At 42.8% G+C, this 16,062-nt stretch overlaps 1 protein-coding gene across 15 annotated transcripts in view; it reads left to right on the top strand.

Annotated features, from left to right (window-relative positions):
- DOCK10 (dedicator of cytokinesis 10) overlaps window positions 1–16,062 on the top strand; it is a 272,646-nt gene that overhangs the window by 207,684 nt on the left and 48,900 nt on the right. For all 15 annotated transcript variants that reach the window (XM_045481485.1, XM_045481482.1, XM_045481484.1 and 12 more), the window contains exons 26-28: window positions 295–408; window positions 4,243–4,314; window positions 10,846–10,992. In XM_045481485.1, the coding sequence (XP_045337441.1) occupies window positions 295–408; window positions 4,243–4,314; window positions 10,846–10,992 (333 nt within the window). The remainder of the gene's footprint in view (window positions 1–294; window positions 409–4,242; window positions 4,315–10,845; window positions 10,993–16,062) is intronic.

Genomic DNA, 16,062 nt, shown 5'->3' with positions numbered 1-16,062 from the left:
TGTTTCCTTGAACCTGCTAAATTGCTCTCTGACTCTTTCTTTTGATTTCTACACAAAGAGTTTCAAGGAGAGCTTAGGTGAGCCAAGCCCTACCTGTGCAAAGCCCTAAATAGGAACAGTTGTATACTCCTCTTATCATTGGGCCTTCATTTATTTCATGACAAAATCTGGCATGAGCAGATAATTTTGAGATATGACTTATTCGTGTAACATAACTGTGGAAGCTCTGGTTTTCTGTTTTGTTTTGCTTTTTTTTAAGTCTTTAACTTTTTTCCCTTTTTGGATTTTCTTCAGTTCGTGTTCAAGACCAGGGCATGCAAGGAGAGAACTATACATGAGGAGCTGGCTAAAAATGTGACTGGTCTTTTGAAATCCAATGACACCCCAACAGTAAAGCATGTCCTCAAGGTAAAGAATTTAAATGAAATTAAATTTAACATTTAACAATAAATGTTGTCAAGTTTCACTGTTAGCACAAGGGCTGGCTTGCTCCCACTCCCGGAAGGTGATGGGACTCATTGATTTTCATAGGTCATTTCTCTTATAGTTTCTAGCATAAACGCCATGTTGAAACCACCTCATATAAAAACATTAAGCACAAGAGATCTGTGTCAAAAGAACAGAGCTAGAATAGGCCCAAGTTAAGTCCTTTGGCCTAAAGACAAAAACGAATCACCGTTAATAATCTGAAACACTCAAAAATGCTAACTGTAGCAAAAATAAAGTTTGTTGGGTTTTTAGGGATAGTAAGAGGAAATGTACCAACAGAAGGGTTAATGCTGTACTAATGAATACACTGACAGCAGACAGGAAGCGGACAGAGCAACCACTGTTTGACCCTAGAATGTTGAAAAACACATGCATTCGTGGTCCATAAAGAAGAAATGGCGTGGGGCGCCTGGGTGGCTCAGTCAGTTGAACACCCAACTCTTGGTTTTGGCTCAGGTCGTCATCTCGCAGTTTGTGAGTTTAAGTCCTGCTGGCAGTTCAGAGCCTGCTTGGGATTCTCTCTCTTTCCCTCTCTCTGTGCCCCTCCCCTGCTCGTGTTGTCTCTCTCTCTGTATCAAAATAAATAAACTTTTTAAAAAAAGCAAAAAGAAAAGACGGCGAGAAGCTTATAAAGAGATAACTCTAGGGGCGCCTGGGTGGCTCAGTCGGTTAAGCGGCCGACTTCGGCTCAGGTCACGATCTCACAGTTCGTGAGTTTGAGCCCCGCGTCGGGCTCTGTGCTGACAGCTCAGAGCCTGGAGCCTGTTTCAGATTCTGTGTCTCCCTCTCTCTGACCCTCCCCCGTTCATGCTCTGTCTCTCTCTGTCTCAAAAATAAATAAACGTTAAAAAAAAATTTTTTTTTAAAAAAAAGAGATAAGTCTACATTATTATAGAAGCATGGATTTAGTCCCCAGCTAAATTAATTATCTATCATGGCTTGACAGATGGATGATTGATCAGCAAATAGCTGGAAAGAGAAGGTGGGATCAATAAACCTCAACATGAGTTCCCTAAACTCAAATTATTCTAGGCCAAGCAGTTTGTTTAAATTAGTCTTATGAGTATATTCATTCTGTTTACGCAACAAAACTGCTCCGAGTGCCCCACCCCCACAGGACAGGCACCAGCCTTAGCATTCGGCAGACATCAGAGGATAGAATAAAGACCTCTGCCCTTGGGAAGCTTGCATTCTGCTGGGGGATGAAAATGAGCAACTACAGACATCAGAACCAAAGTAATTAAATTGTGTGTTAGAAGGTGAGAAGTGGTATGGGGGGAAAAAATATCCAGCAAGTAAGGGGAATCGGGAACGCTGGGGGTACAGAGTGAGGTTGGCCGTTTAAATAGACTGGTGAGGCTAGAACTCATGGAGAAGGTAATCCTTGAGCAAAAAGTGCAAAGGAAGTTGGGGAACTGGCCACGTGGGTGCTTGGAGAACAGTAAAGGTAGAGGGGACTCCTGTATAAAATCGCAAGGCAGCAGCCTGCCTGGTGTGCCAGAAGGGTGGCAGAGAGGCCAGTGTGGCTGGAGCCAAGTCAGCGAAGAGGAAAGGAGGAGGGTGGGAGTGGGGAGCAGTGGTTGGCAGGTAGCCTAAGGCCTTGCGGGCTACTGCAAGGGCTTTGGCTTCCACTCAGCAAATTTGAGAGCCCTTAGAGGGTTGTGAGCAGGGGAGTGATGCAAGCTGACCTGAGTTTAAAGGGGCACCCTGATGGCTGTGTAAAGAGAGAATCCACTCTAGCAGGGGTGGAGCGAGGATGGTATCAGGGTGCTCGGGGTAGGGGGGGCGGGGGGGAGAGGTGCCTGCCAGAGAAGCAGGGTTCTGTAGGGAGAGTCCGCGCTCAGTTAAAAGACAAGGTCAAGCGAATGTTCGGAGAAATTACGTCTTCAGGAGATTTTGGTGATGTTGGGCCATGCCTTCCAGAAGGTGTGTCGGGAGATAAGAAGCAGTGGGAGGTAAGAATGCAAAAAGGAATATGTGGTACCTACAGAGAATAGAGGGCAAGAAGGCGAGACTTCCGTTATCAGAAACTGAGACCAGAGGCCTAATTCCATTAGTCCTGGTGGCCTCAAGGTAAACAGCAGAGGCAGACGAGACTGCTAAGGGGTAGAGCTTGATAGGCCTCAGCTGCCTTAAGAGGCAAATGTAGGGACACTTGGCATATCGTTAAAAATATCATTTTGGACACGATGGGGAAAGGGAATGTTAACAGTGTGCCTTGTATTGTTATTTCTGACAATATGAATTCCATTTCCAATATCAAGTTTACTAAGAAACGACCCCTTCGTAAATCGAGAGCTGCCTTGTTCGAACACAGACTTCCTTTGTCCCTCGTCTCAGTCAGACGTCTAGAGTCAGGACCGTGGACTCAGAAGCTCTTAGCAATGTTGTGTGTACCAGCCTAAAGTGGATCTAATTCACATGCCCCTCGATGGTAGACCATCAAGGAGAAGTAAATTGGGGTTGTGTATGTGATGGACTTCCAGCTAAATGAGTCAACATAGATGGACCTCAGGACAGGATTTCTTGAATGAAAAAAGCAATCATCGGACAATACGCACCGGATGATTCCGTTTATATGGAGTTCAGCGGCAGGCAAAAACTAAATTGTGCTTCAGTGTATACCATTGGTAGCAAAACTTTGAAGTAAAGCAAGGGAATAATTAGCACAGAATTCAAAATTGTTATCAGTGGTGGATAAAATGGAAGGGGAAAAGGACCAGGGAGGTATAGTCTTTAAACTGTACATATACAACATACACTTTTTGTATCTGGGGTAAGTATGACCCTTAGACCCGAGAAAGGGGGATCTTCATCCTAGGACATGTTTTGGTCTTCTCCAGCTGCACCCCTCCCCAGAGGAAGAGGTGGGAGAGGAGCTAAGAGAAATGCCCACTGGGAGCCCCTACCTCCTCTTCTGGACCAAAAGGATTCCCAGGAGCCTCTCACCTTAAGGGCTTATCAGCTTAATCTTAGGCCCGCTGAGGGCCTCTTTCCTAAGTCCACCCTTCAGAGGGGAGATCTTGATGCCTGAGGGAAACTGTAGACCTACGAAGGGAGCAGTTTCAAGTGGGAGAGAGTTCGTGGACAGCAGTCTCTTATGCAGGCTTGACAGTCCCATGTGGCCAGGTGGTCCGTCCCCGTATGGGACAGAACCTTGGGCAAGAAGAGGGGTTAGGCCAAGGACCTGCTCTGTCTGTGCCCCCACATTCTGGCCCAGCGCTCCAAGTTGATGGGAAGTTCTATTTGACATGAAGTTAGGGGAGTCAAACACACTTAATTTAACACTTTGTTAGCTTGACCTCAAACTTTTAGATGTTTAGCCATGTGGTTTTCATCTTTACTTTTGCCTCTGGCCCTGGAAATGCTAAGGAGAGGCCCACATTGATATATTTTAATATAAAACGTTTTGTTTAGTTTTGTGTAACTGAAACAAATAGAACACTCCATGAATAAATATTTCATGAGATTGCTGTCTAATCAGCCTTATCGAGTAAACCAGTATCTTGTTTTAGTTCAAACATTCTTTAAGATGATTAAGCTGCTGAAACGTCTGGCATTTACTTTCACCACTGGAATTTTGATAAAGATCGTCCTAACCTAATGGAGATACTTTATTGTTCTGATTCATTTCGTTTCAAAGAACACATTTTAAAATAAAGACTTTACAATATTACGTGTTTTAAAGGACAAAATCATTGTTATTTTACTATCACGTAATAAATTTCTTGCTGTCTTTTCTTTTCCTAACAGCATTCTTGGTTCTTCTTTGCAATTATCCTCAAATCAATGGCACAGCACTTGATTGACACAAATAAAATTCAGGTAAGAACATAGGTAATGCAACACAGTCCAACAATTGTGCTGATGAATACACCCTCGTTAGTTCCATTTTTATTTGCTTTGTGAACCTTAGCGATCTGTGTCCGTTGCTTTTTAAGTGGGAGAAACGATTGTGTGCGTCAGTACAGGTCCTTCAGAGGCAGATGCCAGGACAGAATTAGAGGTGCAAAAGGATAGGAAGGAAGACCAAGACCAGGAAGATCTGACACCTGTGGAAGGAGCTGGAGAAGGAAGGAAAGAGGGTTGGCCAGAAAGAGCTTGGCAGTGAGAAGTTTTTAGCTGGGCCAATGGGCGTTCTGAGAGCAGAGAATGTTCATTAGAAGAGTCCTGCGTGGGGCAGATGGTCTGCTTGTGGTATCTCTGCAAGCTCGGTTATGAACTTGGAGAGCCTTGGGAGACCATGGGCTTGGCATGAGCGCTTGGCATTCTTCCCGGTAGATTTTGTCTCGAAAGAACATCTGAGCTGTGCTCATCCATGGCTGCCATAGTCCATGGTTTGTATCATGCATAGCACATGCTCCTGAATCTGCCCTCCTGCAGTTCCCATGGGCCTCGCTTCCTGAAAGGAAGTTTACAAGAGGGAGGCTAGTGGGATCACCGGAAGCTCCTGTTATGGCAGTATGTCTCGGGGCGCCACGTGATTCTCATCATCTCCATCCTCTCCGTGTCCATCTTTGATTCCCCTCACCCTCAGCCAGCAGCTCTGAAGGTCTTGGTGGCTTATCTGTGGTGTAACCCAAGCCCTCATTCAGACTGGTCCAGAGCGGTCTCAGCCTCTGGTCATCATACTCTACACAGATCATTCATAGTTATAATTGGGTAAGAGGACCAAGAAGCACTCAAGTGGATTGATCTCCTGAGTTCCACACAGATTTCTCTGTACTCTCACAGTAGGTAACCCCCCCCCCCCCCCCCGCCACCAAGAGAATAAATCAGAATATTGCTTGGGGTGGAGCTGGTGAATAGTGATATTGTCTTTGTTACAGTGTTGGGGGTTTCCACTTGGCCTTTTACCACGGGCCAAGCATCCAGTGTGAGGTCAGTCCAAATGCCAATTATGTCAATACCAATTATACATTTGCACCAGGTAAATGTATAAATGACTGTCAGGTGGATCTTTGAAACCAGTGGATCCACATTAGCAGAATTTTAGCGTGGACCCTTTTATTGATTCCTTTTAAGTTCCCACTGTAACAGGGTGGGCGTGATGATTCTTTTGGCCTTCAGATACCAATATCAGCTCAGATCTTGTATTAAATAGTGCTTGAAATACATGAGTGTTCCCCTCCCCCCTAGTGCAGTCACCTGAGTCCAAGGCTGTGGAGCCCTTTGTAGAAGGGCTGATAGAATCATTAAAGTATATGCTTAACTGCAGTATTGCAGGGGGCTTTTTGTAGAGACCCTGTCTCCCCTTCGATCAGTGTGTACCAGATCTGAAAATTGACTCAGGTCTAGAGGCAGAGAAAGGAATCGCAAATATTTTTTGGAGCAAACATTGTCATCTTCTGAGATGAGAAGCTGCCTTTTTGGTAGATTAAGTATTGCCATCGTTGGTTACTGTTTTTCCCATAGGGACTCCAATATTTTTAACTAGCTCTACAACTACCTGAGGGTCAAGCCCCCTTGGCTGCTCTCCAGCCTGCCTACTTGTTACCGTAATTGCGGCCTTCTGGCTCCTGGAGGTTAAGTACAATCTCCTGGCCTCTGTTATTTGGGTGACCATCATCGCCATGACTGTTAGTGAGCCAACACTGTGACTGCCTGTCTCATCTGCAGACGGGAGACCACTGAACTTCTTAGAGATGTCAGCCCCACCTTTTTGATGGCTTTGGTGTGAATGATGTGACTTGCGGACGTTCCTGTAGAACTTTACCCTCCAGTGGATCTTCTGGTCTCTATCTGTCCATTCTTACGTATCCATTTTCCTCTGTCTCTTTATTCTTTCTTCTATCATCTGCCAGGACACCTCAAGTATTCTCATTTTCACGCTGCTTAGAATGTGCCATCACCAGGATGCTAAGAGCCATCCTAACAATGAGTGGTCCACCCAAAGGTATCACTTCACTCAAGTCCTGATAAAATGTCAATGAATTTTAACTTATTCACTCTTCTTTCTGGCCCCCTTGGGGACCAGAGGAACTCCCGTGGCTCCTGCTTGGTACATGCCAACTAACTCTTCCAGCTTCTTAGGGTATACTCTCTTTCATACCTTATTAGGCCCAGCAAGTTCATAGCTGGGTTACGCTAGGACATTTCACCTGGGAGAAATGCAATCTCTAAATAGGGGGAAGTAGGGCACTTGTACCAAGGCTGAGGGTTTAGGAAAGTGTGCGTAGCCACCCGTCCTTGGGCCGTCCACCCAGATCCATGCTTCCAGACTCCAGGTCTCTCCAACCATGGCTTGACCTAAGCATAGCAGATCAGCCTTGGCTGGACACTTAATCGTCTCCGGAGCTTCCTAACTTACCTCTTAGATCATCTATTTGGTTTTCAGCTGTGTCTGCTCTCCCTCTTCCAGTGATGAAAACCTCCTGTCTGAAAGGAAGAGAAAATCTAATGTAAAGATAAGAATTATTCATATGTCTCTGTTACTGAGCTGTGTTGGGAGTTAGGAAATCTCACCACTCCAGTCCTTGCCCCATCACTAACAGGGTAGATGATAAAAAAGACACTTAGCATCTCAGAGCATATTTTCTCACCTGTGAGAAGAACAGATTAGACTAAAACCCTTTCATTCCTACCAGTATTTATCTGCTCAGATAGGTCACAGATGCCCTTATGAACAGTTAAAAATAAAGGAACTCATCGTGTCTAACCGTTTATCTTCGCTGATTCAGGTTTCTTTTTCATTGTCACCTTCAGGGGCTACCCCACCCTCCAGTTTCCTCTCAAGGGCCCATCACCTTCAAGTTCTCTTTTTTTTTTTAATTTTTTTAATGTTTATTTATTTTTGAGAGACACAGAGAGACAGAGCATGAGCAGGGGAGGGACACAGACACACACACACACAGGATCTGAAGTAGACTCCAGGCTCTGAGCTGTCAGCACAGAGCCCAGCATGAGGCCCGAACTCATGAGCTGTGAGATCATGATCTGAGCTGAAGTCGGATCTTTAACCAGCTGAGCCACCCAGGCACCCTGCATCACCTTTGAGTTTTCTAACCATCTCCATTCATCACAGACCTGATACCATCATTTCATTCAAAAGCATCCACAATGCACACCTCTTACGCTTTTTGTGTTGTCTTTTCTTTCTTTCTTTTTTTTAATTGTGAAATGAATGGCTTCCCCCACCATTAAGACAGTTTTTGTCATCACGGAGTGTGGGAGATTTGAGGAAGTCAGGAGAGGCATCTGGTTTGGTGCCCTGAGAGGCAGACAGCACCTCCACATGTGGTCTTGACAAAGGTGAGTTCCTGTTCACTAGGAACTTATGGATGCCTTCTCTGCACTGATCTCTAGTAGCAAGAGGTTCATGGTACTGGCTGACCTTTTGTTTCCCACCAGCCTCCTTTTCCTAAAAAATTGCCAAGAGCCTGAACTTCAGCCCGTGCATTCTATGCCTGCCCCTGGTGACATATGCCATACGATAGATAGCCCAGACTCTCCAATGTGTTCTGGCTCTTTGGCTTACGATCAGCCTATGCTATCCCTTTGCCTCTTTTCTCCCCCTATTCTGAGACAGAAATCCACAATTCCCGGTGCAGACACTCTCCCATTTCAATTGAGCCTTTGGGATATACTTCTGGAGAACAATTAAAAACACTATTCACATATTTACCTGTCAGAACTTCTTTGGGTTAAGAGTGGGAGTAGGCCAAAAGGAGTTAGAGAAGTAGACAAAAAAGAGGGAAGAACAGAGGGAATATCAAAGCCCAAGGTGTTAGCACATGTGCTGTGAAGAAAATGTTGGTGCTGATGTATATAATGCATCTTAGAGGATTAACAAAAGGAAAAGAGGAAATCTACAGATGTGCTTTGATTATTTAAAAACAATGTTGTTTTCATGTAGGTGAATTGTTTACTTTATTTCCCAAGGTATATGGAGCAGAATGAAAAACTTCCCACGTGATTAAATAATTTATGTTTATTTGTTGTTAATGTAATTTGATTTCCACAGTAAGCATTAAATATACATAGAGGGTAACCATACTATCCCAAAATATCTATATAGCCGTGTCCTGGTAAATGGATTTAAAAATAATCCAGTGCACATAAGCACTTAAGAACTTGGTCTTAGAAAGAAAGAAAAGAAGAAAGGAAGAGGGAGGGAAGGAGGGAGGGAGGAGGAAGGAAAGAAGGAAAGAAGGAAGGAAGGAAGGAAGGAAGGAAGGAAGGAAGGAAGGAAAGAAGGAAGGAAGGAAGGAAGGGAGGAAGGAAGGAAGGGAGGGAGGAAGGAAGGAAGGGAAGGAGGAAGGAAGGAAGGAAGGAAGGAAGGAAGGAAGGAAGGGAGGAAGGAAGGGAAGGAGGAAGGAAGGAAGGAAGGAAGGAAGGAAGGAAGGAAGGGAGGGAAGGAGGAAGGAAGGAAGGAAGGAAGGAAGGGAAGGAAGGGAGGAAGGGAGGGAAGGAGGAAGGAAGGAAGGAAGGAAGGAAGGAAGGAAGGAAGGAAGGGAGGGAAGGAGGAAGGAAGGAAGGAAGGGAAGGAAGGGAGGAAGGAAGGAAGGAACCAAGGAAGGAAGGAAGGAAGGAAGGGAAGGAGGAAGGAAGGAAGGAAGGAAGGAAGGAAGGGAAGGAAGGGAGGAAGGAAGGAAGGAAGGAAGGAAGGAAGGAAGGAAGGAAGGGAAGGAAGGGAGGAAGGAAGGGAAGGAAGGAAGGAAGGAAGGAAGGAAGGAAGGAAGGAAGGAAGGGAAGGAGGAAGGAAGGAAGAAAGGAAGGGAGGAAGGGAGGAAGGAAGGGAGGAAGGAAGGAAGGAAGGAAGGAAGGAAGGAAGGAAGGAAGGAAGGAGGGAGGAGGGAGGGAGAAGGAAGGAAAAGCCAGTTGAACCTCTTGTTTGTTCCATGTGATTCCTATAACTTCATCCTCCTTGGTTTTTAATCTCGTCACATGGAAGGCTGGGTGCTGAGAATTTTAGAAATATATAGAGTTCAGTCTAACTCTAAATTTTGTGTTTCTATCTATGGTGAAAATGTGAGGCTAATTTTAAAGTCAACTTATAAAGATGAATCAATCTTGCCTATCTCGTGCAAAGGGCTATGTGAATTCATGAAGTACAGCTAGATGGGAAAACTTAGCTGCCCGAAACTTTCCCCTTCTGTGCGGGAGGTCCAACAGGAGCAGAAGATTCCTGGACCGGAGGAGAGTCGTTAGGAACCCACAGAGTTTAGGTCAATGAATGTTATCTAATCTCAGAGCCAAGTCATTTTATGTCTGGTGGCAAGTCTCTTAACTGGGAGGTCCCACTGGCACCTGCTGTGGCATATCCTGGGACCGCGACCTTAGGATGAGCTTGTACAAACTTGAAGTTACGAGATGAGTAAAGGTGGAGAGGCTGATGTAAAACCTGGTGATTATAGCTAATAACAGTGTGTTGTATGATTGAAATATGCTCACAGAGTAAAACTTAAGTGTTCTTACCAAAAAAATAATAAAGATGTGAAGTGATGGATGTGTTAACTATATGGAAGGAATCTTTCACAATATACATGTGGTATATGTGTATCAAAGCACCAGTGTGCACTTTAAACATCTTACAGTTTTCTATGTCAGTTACATGTCAATAAAGCTGAAATATATTTTCAGAAAAGACTAGCTGGGACTTTACTAGAGGACATTTCAAACCAGTATCTGCACTCATTCAGTTACTCATTCATTGATCTCTTATAGTTGTTTATTGGGGGATACCTCATCTTAAAAATCAAAATAATTGATTTTGAATTAAATAGAAAACTACGTGTTAATGGAAATCTAGATTAATATTTATTATAGTTATTTTCTAACAGGGAAGGGGGGGAATTAAGATGTGAGAGGTCATAGAACATGTTACATTTCTACACTGTTTGAATAGTTTGCTATTAATGGATAATTTACTTTTTAATGAAAAAGTGAGGACCACCTGAGTGGTGCAGTGGGTTAACTGTCCAACTCTTGATCTCGGCTTGGGTCATGATCTCACAATTTTTGAGTTCAAGCCCCATGTCAGGCTCTGCACTAATGTTGCAGAGCCTGCTTGGGATTCTGTCTCTCCTTCTCGCTGACCCTCCCCTGCTTGTGTTCTCTCTCTCTCTTTCTCTGTCTCTCTCTCTCTCTCTCTCTCTCTTTCAAAATAAATAAACTTACGAAAAAATTTTTTAGAAAGTGAAAAACATTGGCCAAGATAGAAGGGAGCGTTAAGGGAAAATGATGGAAATTATAATCTTGAAATTAAAAGGGTTTCTATTTTGTAATTGCTTTCAAGTTTTGAAAAGGACTTTTTGTTTCATATATACAAAATGAAGGAAGTCTTTCAGTTTCTTTTTTTCCAGGCTTAGGATTCCACATGCCACATTATAAAGAAATGATCCATTCTTTCCCCAGCTTTCTCGGACTCAAAGATTTCCTGAATCTTACCAGAATGAATTGGACAATCTTGTAATGGTCCTATGCGATCACGTGATTTGGAAGTACAAAGATGCACTTGAAGAGACAAGAAGGGCAAATCAAAGCGTTGCCAGATTTCTTAAGGTACAGTTAAAAAAGTTCACAGTCCCATACAAGCCTTCATGATAGTGAATGCAAGATATTCTAAATGTTAATCAACTCACATCTCCATTTATGATAAAAGAGTCAAAACTTAACACTATTAGATGAATACTTTTATCTATACATCTTACTTTTTAATATTTTGTTTCGGGGCGCCTGGGTGGCGCAGTCGGTTAAGCGTCCAACTTCAGCCAGGTCACGATCTCGCGGTCCGTGAGTTCGAGCCCCGCGTCGGGCTCTGGGCTGATGGCTCAGAGCCTGGAGCCGGTTTCCGATTCTGTGTCTCTCTCTCTCTCTGCCCCTCCCCCGTTCATGGTCTGTCTCTCTCTGTCCCAAAAATAAATAAATGTTGAAAAAAAAAAAATTAAAAAAAAAAATATTTTGTTTCGATTTGGGGTGCCTGGGTGGCTCAGTCATTTGAACATCCAATTCTTGATTTCAGCTCAGGTCATGGTCCCAGGATTGTGGGATCGAGCCCCACATTGGGCTCCACACTGAGCCTGAAGCCTGCTTGGGATTTTCTCTCCCTCTCTCTCTCTCTCTCTCTCCCCCTCTTCCTCCTCCCCAGCTCACACACTGTTTCCTTCTCTCTCTCTCAAAGTAAAAAAAAAAAATTAATATTTTTTTCCAATTTAAAGTCACAGAAGAAAAACCAAGCTTCAATAAAAGTATCCATTTGAGTATTGTCAAATCATAGTATTTCTAAATATTTTTAAGTGAGATTTTTAAAGGAAAACTGCAATGTGGCAATATTTTCTTGGGCATTTCTGCCCTTGGAGTAATGTTCTGGATTGCCTGTAGCTCTAGTAATGATGTCAAATAGCCGCTTTGGGAACTTAGGGTAATTTGGCATTTTTATTATATTACCTCCAGGCTCTTTTATACATGATGAAAATATTATGCACCAATCGCATTTTAAAAATGATCAATTAAAGTATTGAGAAACTACTTTCTAACCTCAGTATATATATACACATATATATCGTACTAAAGTTATATTTCTTTGGGTTACAGATTGAATTGAGAAGGCAAAAATGCTAGTCAAGAAAAAAAAACAAAGCTAATATAGAAGGATGGTATATCATTTAACAAATAATACATTCAACTAGAAACATAATGTTTTTCTTCTATTCCTTCTTTTGCCCAACTATTGACTATTATATCCTTGATGAAGCCACTTTTCTTGTATCTTTATGATACAAGAACGTACTGCATAAGTATGAGAATTTATAAATAAATACTAACAATGTAAAGCTAAGAGGCCATAAAATTATTCCAAATCATCTTTGGTGAATTTTAATCCAGTAAAATCTGTTTTTAATATATTAAACATCATTTCAAACTATACACTATAGTTGGTCTCATCTCACATTCACTGTTTTCTCCAATATTTTGCTTCTTATTTTTGCTTTTTACTTGCTTTCAGAAAAAAAAAAAGGCATGGTCAAGATTAGGGATGAAGAGGGTCGAGAAAAAATTACTATAGTTTTATACCACATTTTAAGATGTACAAGAATAAAGTTTATTACTATGCTAGTAGGTTATTTGAAGTGCTTGGTAGAAGAGGAAATTTGGAAAAAATGATAAATTGTCCAATTTGTAAGCAAATTATGTTGAAGAAACATCTGTAATATTCTTCCCTAAATTGCAAAGAATGATGGCTAAGCGAGTCTTTTAAAAGGGGAAAGACCCTTTCTCTATCTTCCTTGGCTTAAATGCTGTGTGCTTGTTGGAATAAATATGTTTTCCTTGGAGCTTATGCATCCAAAAGTTGCTGCTTGTACATAAACTAACGTCAAAATTGGGAGCAAGTAAAAAATGTCGAAGATTGAAAAGGACAGCATGAAGTAGAAGCTAACGGTGGTCCCAGTAGTTTTGTGAAATGTGTGGGCTAAAAGCATGGATTGGCAATAGATGAACAAATATGGTCTGTAAGATACATAGATTACATGGACTGCAAATCGAAAGCAATACCCAGGTGAAGTTTATAAGTGAAAAGAGTTGAATATGTTGTACACTATAAAAGTCCATTCTGCAAGCATTGTTTTCAAATTGTAGTGTTTTTTTTTTTTTTTTTGTTAATGTTTATTTTTGAGAGAGAGAGAGAGAATGTGTGTGTGCATGCGGGAGCGGGGCAGGGACAGACAGAGGGAGGGGAACAGAAGATCCGAAGCAGGCTCTACACTGTCTGCACCGAGCCTGACATGGGGCTCGAACTCATGAACCGTGACATCATGACCTGAACCAGAGTCAGATGCTCAACCGACTGAACCATCCAGGTGCCCCTCAAGTTTTAGTTTTAATGGCATTTACTTGACACAGAAAACTTTTTTTTTTAACTTTTTGTGAAGATTATCAGATGAAATCTTTTGAACTAGGAGAGAAAAAGGGAAAAGGAGACAGAATGATTTTTTGAATGTAAAATTTAATGTAGTCATTTGGCACAATGCCTATGAACTGATGAACTTTGAGCTTTCAGCTTCTGCACTCCTGCTGTTGGCATTATAAATGTCATACAGGGGCACCTGGGTGGCTCGGTTGGTAGAGGGTCCGACTCTTGATTTCAGCTCAGGTCAGGACCTCACGGCAGGTTGTGAGCCTGCAGCCTGTTTGGCACTCTCTCTCTCCCTCTCTCTCCGCCCCTACTCCACGTGCTTGCACGCCCATGTGCAAACACACTCTCTCTCAAAACAAATCAATAAACATTTTTTCTTAATCTCTTATATTCCCGGAAATCTGATAAGAGTGATCTGCTCACTTTGGGCTCCAAGTGACTTCTGCTTCTTTTGGTTATTAAATTTTACAGCAGCGATCAAATACTGCGGATTAGTTGGCATTGGAATTTCACAATTGAAAAATAATTGTAACACCGTAGCTGTGTCAAAATTGTTTTCCAAGAATGGAGAGAGCAGTATGTCTGGTGTGGGCATATAAAAATGTCCTAGGTGAGGGGCGCCTGGGTGGCTTAGTCAGTTAAGCATCTGACTTCGGCTCAGGTCATGGTGTCATGGTTTGTGGGTCCGAGCCCCGCGTCGGGCTCTGTGCTGACAGCCTGGGGCCCGGAGCCTGCTTCAGATTCTGTGTCCCCCTCCCTCTCTCTCTCTCTGCCCCTCCCCTGATTGTGTGCTCACTCTCTCAAAAATAAATAAACGTTAAAAGAAAATTAAAATAAACACATAAATAAATACATAAATAAACATTTTTTTAAAATGTCCTAGGGGACAATGTGCCTTCCTCCATGATATATCATCTCATGGGAAAGTAAGATTTTTGCAACAACTAAGCCAAGACCTGTACATTCTCTGGGTATTCCGTCCTCAAAGTAGATGGGATGCACATGCGTCCATGGATACCTGTGTAGCTTGTGTAATTTTTCTTTTTACTGCCAATCTGGGTCACAACTCCACCGTACCTGAGCAAACCCATCTAAGTACTCTTCTGATGCACGCCTGATACCAAGGAGAGAGCAAGGGAAAGTTCCTTGTAATTTGTATTTTCCTGCTCAGACAGCCGTGCCTCTTTACCCACGTGGCTGCCTAATGGCTTTATTTCAGCCAACTTTGGAGATCATCTAATATAGGAGCCCATTTTAGTTTGGTAGCAAAATACATTTAAAGAAACATCTCGGGGCGCCTGGGTGGCTTGGACGGTTAAGCATCCGACTTCGGCTCAGGTGGTGATCTCACGGTCCGTGAGTTCGAGCCCCGCGTCGGGCTCTGGGCTGACAGCTCAGAGCCTGGAGCCTGTTTCAGATTCTGTGTCTCCCTGTCTCTCTGCCCCTCCCCTGTTCATGCTCTGTCTCTCTCTGTCTCAAAAATAAATAAACGTTAAAAAAAAAAAATTAAAAAAAAAAAAAAGAAACATCTGTGAGGGGCGCCTGGGTGGCTCAGTCGGTTGAGCGTCCGACTCCGGCTCAGGTCACGATCTCACAGTTCGTGGGTTCGAGTCCTGCATCGGGCTCTGTGCTGACAGCTCAGAGCCTGGAGCCTGCTTCGGATTCTGTGACTCCGTCTCTCTGCCCTTCCCCCGGTCATGCTCTGTCTCTCAAAAAAGAAAATAAATGTTAAAAAAAATGTTTTTAAAGAAACATCTGTGATATTTCTCCGTAAACATCGACAGAAATGGGTAAGTGAGTCTCTGCAAAGGGGAAAGTCTTCATATTTACTCTATTTGATTTAAACGCTCTATGACTTTTTTTTTAAATATAATTTATTGTCAAATTGGTTTCCATACAACACCCAGCGCTCATCCCAACAAGTGCCCTCCTCAAGGCCCATCACCCACTTTTCCATAGAGCTCATCTATGCAAAAGTTGCTGTCGGTCGTACCTAAGCTGCTGTCGAGCACAGGGGCAAAGGAAAGTATTCAAGATGAAAGAGGAAATAGCAGGACTAGTGGCTTGAAGAACATAAAAAAAAAAAAAAAAAAAAAAAAGCAAGGACACTCCTCCGGTTTGTTTTGCGATTTAGGGCTTCATCCTCTTCACTGAGCAAATTATAGACTAAAATTGCCATTGTCCTCACAATCGGTGAAATAAAATATTGTTTTTATTAAAATCTGTGTTTGGACGTAGTTTAGAATATTTAGCTTTTAGTTTGCTAAACTAAACTGAGAAAATGTTGGTAGGTTATAAGTTCTCCAGATCAAGAACCTGCAAACTTTTTTTTGTGAACAGCTAAGTACTAAACATTTTTAGCAGGACGTACGGTCTCTGACACAGCTACTCAACTTTGCTATTGGAACACAATACAGCCCTAAACCATTCACCATAGACAATAGGGAAGTGATTGAGTGGGTTTGTGTTCCAATAAAACTTTATTTATAGAAGCAGACAGTGAGCCAGTTTTGGCCCCTGGGCTGTAGTTTGCCAAAGCCCGCTGCAAATTATTTTCTGTTGCTATAAAAGGTTACCATAAATTATTTTAAAACAGAAGCAGAGAGAGGCCCCTCTAGACCTCAGCAACAGGCAGAAGAGCCTCTGTACCTAGGGCGAAGCAGACGTTGGGGTGGACCAGACATGGGAGACCCATGAGAGGAGAGCTGCTTGATGAA

The sequence above is a fragment of the Leopardus geoffroyi genome, chromosome C1 (assembly GCF_018350155.1).
Source record: "Leopardus geoffroyi isolate Oge1 chromosome C1, O.geoffroyi_Oge1_pat1.0, whole genome shotgun sequence".
Taxonomy (NCBI): domain Eukaryota; kingdom Metazoa; phylum Chordata; class Mammalia; order Carnivora; family Felidae; genus Leopardus; species Leopardus geoffroyi.
This window is presented reverse-complemented; position numbering and strand designations above follow the sequence as displayed.